Raw genomic sequence first — 4,407 nt, forward strand, 5'->3', positions numbered from 1 at the left:
TTGTACGTCTTAGTATGTTACATGAGCATGTACATTTTCATACATGTAGATAAAACGTAGCTCCGGGGCTACTCAAAAAACTTGCTATTTTAAGATATTCCGAGCTGCCACTAGGCGGCGCTCTAACGTTTATGGACTTTATGCATATGAGTGTGTTCAGGACAGGGTGCTTATCACACCACTGAAGTTTGAGCCAGATTGGGCAAGTTGGCTTTGAGTTACAGCCATTTTTGTGTTCATGGCGAATCATCGAACTTTGCCGTGCCATAAGGGTCACGCCCTTTTGTCAAAAACTCACAGTTTTGAAAACACAGTAAGTCCAACTTCTTAAGGCTTTCCAGGTGAAATTTGAGATGGTTCTGCTAAACCACCTTGGAGCTGGACCTCCAAGTGTAAAATATGACATTTCCTGTTCCCACTAGGTGGCGCTGCGACTGATATTAAATATTGTCATATGTATGTGTTCAGGGGGGCACCCTCATCCTACTGGAGAAGTTTGATGCACATTGGATCATGTAGGTATGAATGAGAGGCAATCAAAATTTCATGGCGAATGATCAAAGTTCAAAGGGGCATAAGGACCCCTCCCCCTTGGCAAAAACTCACCATTTTCGAGATTTAGATTCCCCTGGGGGTGTAGGTTAGACAAACCAAATATGAAGATGATAACGTCTAAAACCTCTGAGTTATTAGAAAAAGTGTGAGGGCTGCAAATCGCCAAATTTGCATAATTAATTCAAAATGGCGGACTTCCTGTTGGGTTTAGGGCATGGCTCCAAGAGGATTTTTTGTGCGCCTGGACATGATATACATGTGTATGAAGTTTCATTCATGTACGTGAAACACAGCGGTGGGGCTCCAGTTTAGGGGGCGCTAGCGAGCCATTTGGGCGCGCCCTTGCCCGAGCCCATTAAAATACTTAAATTTTCACCAGGTGTGACGCATGTGCAAAGTTTCATGAGTTTTTGAATATGATAAAGCCCCCAAAAACCCAATTCATTTGCCTGAATAATAATAAAAAAAAAAAAAAAATAATAATAATAATAATAATAATAATAAACGAAGCAATTACAATAGGGCCTTCGCACAGTTCGTGCTCGGGCCCTAATAATAATAATAAAAAAAAAAAAAAAAAAAAAAAAAAAAATAATAATAAACGAAGCAATTACAATAGGGCCTTCGCACAGTTCGTGCTCGGGCCCTAATTAATCCGTGTTTTTAAAAATATGTTTCAAAGAGCTCCGGTCCCCCCGCGGTGTGATTACAGCTATGATAGAAAATATTGTGAAGCAGTGCTCACTTACAGCAAAAACAAAAGAAACGAGAAAGGCTGAATATAAGAAAACAATGTTTTTATTCTTCCATATGTTTCAGTTTTCCTCACTGCTCCGAGTGATATTGTCTCATTAATATAAGAAGGCTGTCTGTGATCTGTGTTTGAAGTGAGAGCTGCTGCTGAGCGCTTTCACTTCGTGACCAGACTTCACACCTGGAGGATGGCACTCTGCGGGAGGCCGAGCTTCACACCTCTGACTCGGACTAAAAAGAGCTGTCAAAGTAACAAAAGGCCTCCGAGTTTCCTTTAATCTCAAAACAATCACACACATGTTCTTTTTTTAATATTTTTTTATTCTTTTTATCTATAAAGAGTACAGCTCACCATAGGGAGACATCCAGAATAAATTATTGTGCAAAAAATACAAGATTTATCGTCAGATTGAATTCAAGTTAGATTGTACACAGAGACACAGATGTCACTCATGCCAGCAGGCAGGTGAATATGGGGGGGTTGCGTGGGTCCCCCAGCCTCAAACCCCGAGCTTCCACACCTGGAAATGTGACGGATGGACACTCGGTCATTATCCGCTACGGCAGCACACCCCTGGATCATGACAGCAGATACAGCAGCGGTTTAAAGCAGTGCATCAATGAGGACGGAATCTGTTCATCTTCGTGATACTCACCTCTTCACTTGCTCTTCGGCACAGCGATCCCAGCTCACCTGTATCCCGTAGAGTCCCTGTGTAAGCAGATCACATGGATGCCCCGCTGACAGAGCTCATTGAAAAGTATTTAAAACAGTGAATTAACCCATCACACATACAGCCCAGGTACAAAACATGAATTTACATTATTTACAGGCTCTGAGAGTTTGTGTCTTTATAAGACTACAAGTATTTTCAGTTACAGCATATAGATACCAACAGTCAGTGTCAAATATTTCGGTGTAAATAGTCTTTAGTCACTGATAGCTCCGAAGTCCCTGCCTGATGATCAGGGCCAGGGTCTCCACAAAGTCTGGCTGTCCGGGGAGCTCTGGGATGGGCTCTGTTTGGTCGCTCCTTTCTCCGCCCTGATCTCAGCCTCCCTTTGTTTCAGAGGCTGTTTGGTGTCTCTGTTTGGTGGGTAAGGTCGGACAAAGAGTTTCTCCCCCGAGGCACGTGCACGCAGTCTGAGCTTGGACTTCTGTCTCAGCATCCGCAGGATGAACTTTGCGTGTGGCATAAAGTTTCTGCTTTGCAGACCCGCAGGATGAGAGTGTGAACGGGCCAAACGAGCAGCGAAAGCTGCGTCCAGCGCCGATCCGAGCTGCGACCTTTTCCCCTCGGGGCCCAGGAACCGAGACGCTGTCTGCAAGCAAGTGGAGAAACCGTCTTGGAAGGAGCTTTTCCGGCTCCCACCTCCACCTGTCGCCTTTTCGCCTGTGGCAGTGTTCTGGAGGAAGAGGATTGTGTGCTCCAGTATCTCAGCTTTCTCCACTCGGTGCTGAGTCCCCCCCTGCGTGGAAGCATCAAGTTAACGGACCTTTATGTTACATAATAATTAATGATTAATTGATAAAACTACAAGGATAAATCACATGATTTTTTTTAATGTTATAAGCTTTTATTACTTCGTGCGGCTCCTGCAGCAGCATGGTCCTCAGACGCTCCAAACTGCGGTTCATTCTCTCCCTTCGACGTTTCTCCACCTGAGATTTTATTAACTAAAAGCAAAAGCAGAAAACCAGAGTCCAAAGGTGCTTTTTGTTTGTTTAAAATGTATCGCGTAAAGGCATGGGTTAACCTGAGAAAAGCAAGGAAAGCAAACGGAATTACTCAATAATTACACGTAATTCGTATAAATTATTTTTCAATATTTGAATATCTCTAAATGACTGAAATTTGGATAAAACCGATACTTTAATCCTGTATTAATCTGACTGTTAATGTGAAAATAACAGGGTACCACATGTATCTGGATTTCTTTTACCTTTCTGCTCTTTGTTGCTTCCTCCGCTTCATGTAACAGCTCCATAGCAGCCGATGGTCCCATGTTCCAGTCTGTGACTGATCTGGTAATGAGGCCTCAAGTTTCCGGCCACAGCTTTTATCATCATCCTGACGGCCCCTCAGACTCCTCCTACTTTACAACCGGGGCCCAGCTCAGTGCAGGCATTTCCTAAACCACAAACCCCTCCTGCAGGACCCTTGGCCTCACTCTTAAGAGATCTGATTTTTTTCACTTGTCTGATGTCGAGCTGTAAAGTTGATCAGCTTTAGACAAGAGTCTGAAATCTTATACACAATCACGTGCGTAAAGTTCAAAAAGTCGTGCGTAAAAGTAAATCTTCCGTCAAAAACTGCATTCGAAACTTTATCTTGAAATACACGAATTTTAACTCCAGATTTGATTTCCTCTGCTGCTGCGGTTCATCTGTAAGAGCTGGTGACTCATCATTCTAATTGACAGTGATCGTGTGTGTGTTTGGGGGGGGGGTGGTGCATGCAAACTTGGCACGTGCCTCAAATTATTCCAAAGAAAGAAAATGTTTCCAGAAAGAAAAGTGGCTTTTAACATTGACGTTTCACTTTTCACTTCAGACCTTTTTTTGAGTCGAATAAAAATCAGCGATGAAAAAAATACTATTTTCAGCTTTTTCATGGAGGCAATCGTCTTGATTTGGAAAATCACTTCATTTGTCCAGATGAAGCGACCTCAAGAAGATGGGAAAGTTTCTCGTGGGAAAGGAGGAATCAGCGCTCCGTTTACAACTACCTGTCAAAACTGACACGAGTCTGAAAATGAGAGGAGACACGCCCCACGCTCACCTGCGTTTTTGCCACCAACGGTGCTAACAAGCTGCAGCCAGAAAGAAGGAGTCCAGGTATGAACGCTACTTTAAATGAAGGCAATTAAGCGGTCAGAGAGCGTTGGAACAATTTCTCAACAAACGTAATATTTCTTCATGCAGCTAAATTTGATCCATCAGTTTTAATTCCCACTCGCCCTTACGTTTATGAATTAAAACTTTTTTTTCTGTTCATTGTTGCTGAAAAATGCAGAATGGACGCTGGAAAAATGAGAACAGAAAAGCAAAACCATTCATCGCTGACTCTTTGTCAGCTTGAAAATAGCCGTTCTGTT

The 4,407-nt window shown here is 43.0% G+C and overlaps 1 protein-coding gene across 2 annotated transcripts; it reads right to left on the minus strand.

Moving 5' to 3' along the window:
• Positions 1-1,678: 1,678 nt before the first annotated feature.
• LOC115795021 (transcription factor HES-7-like) lies at positions 1,679-3,321 on the minus strand. 2 transcript variants are annotated; one of them, XR_004021220.1, is made up of 4 exons: positions 3,253-3,321; positions 2,894-2,986; positions 1,965-2,778; positions 1,679-1,882 (listed from the first exon to the last, which is right to left on the minus strand). XR_004021220.1 is itself a non-coding variant. In XM_030750776.1 (3 exons), exons 1-3 carry the CDS (start codon positions 3,313-3,315, stop codon positions 2,275-2,277), a joined length of 660 nt encoding a protein of 219 aa, XP_030606636.1. In that variant the 5' UTR covers positions 3,316-3,321; the 3' UTR covers positions 1,679-2,274. The 2 variants fall into 2 exon arrangements, 1 of the variants encoding a protein (XP_030606636.1); XM_030750776.1 differs by having other exon boundaries at positions 1,679-2,778.
• Positions 3,322-4,407: the final 1,086 nt, after the last annotated feature.

The sequence above is a fragment of the Archocentrus centrarchus genome, chromosome 16, assembly GCF_007364275.1.
Source record: "Archocentrus centrarchus isolate MPI-CPG fArcCen1 chromosome 16, fArcCen1, whole genome shotgun sequence".
In the NCBI taxonomy this organism is placed as follows: domain Eukaryota; kingdom Metazoa; phylum Chordata; class Actinopteri; order Cichliformes; family Cichlidae; genus Archocentrus; species Archocentrus centrarchus.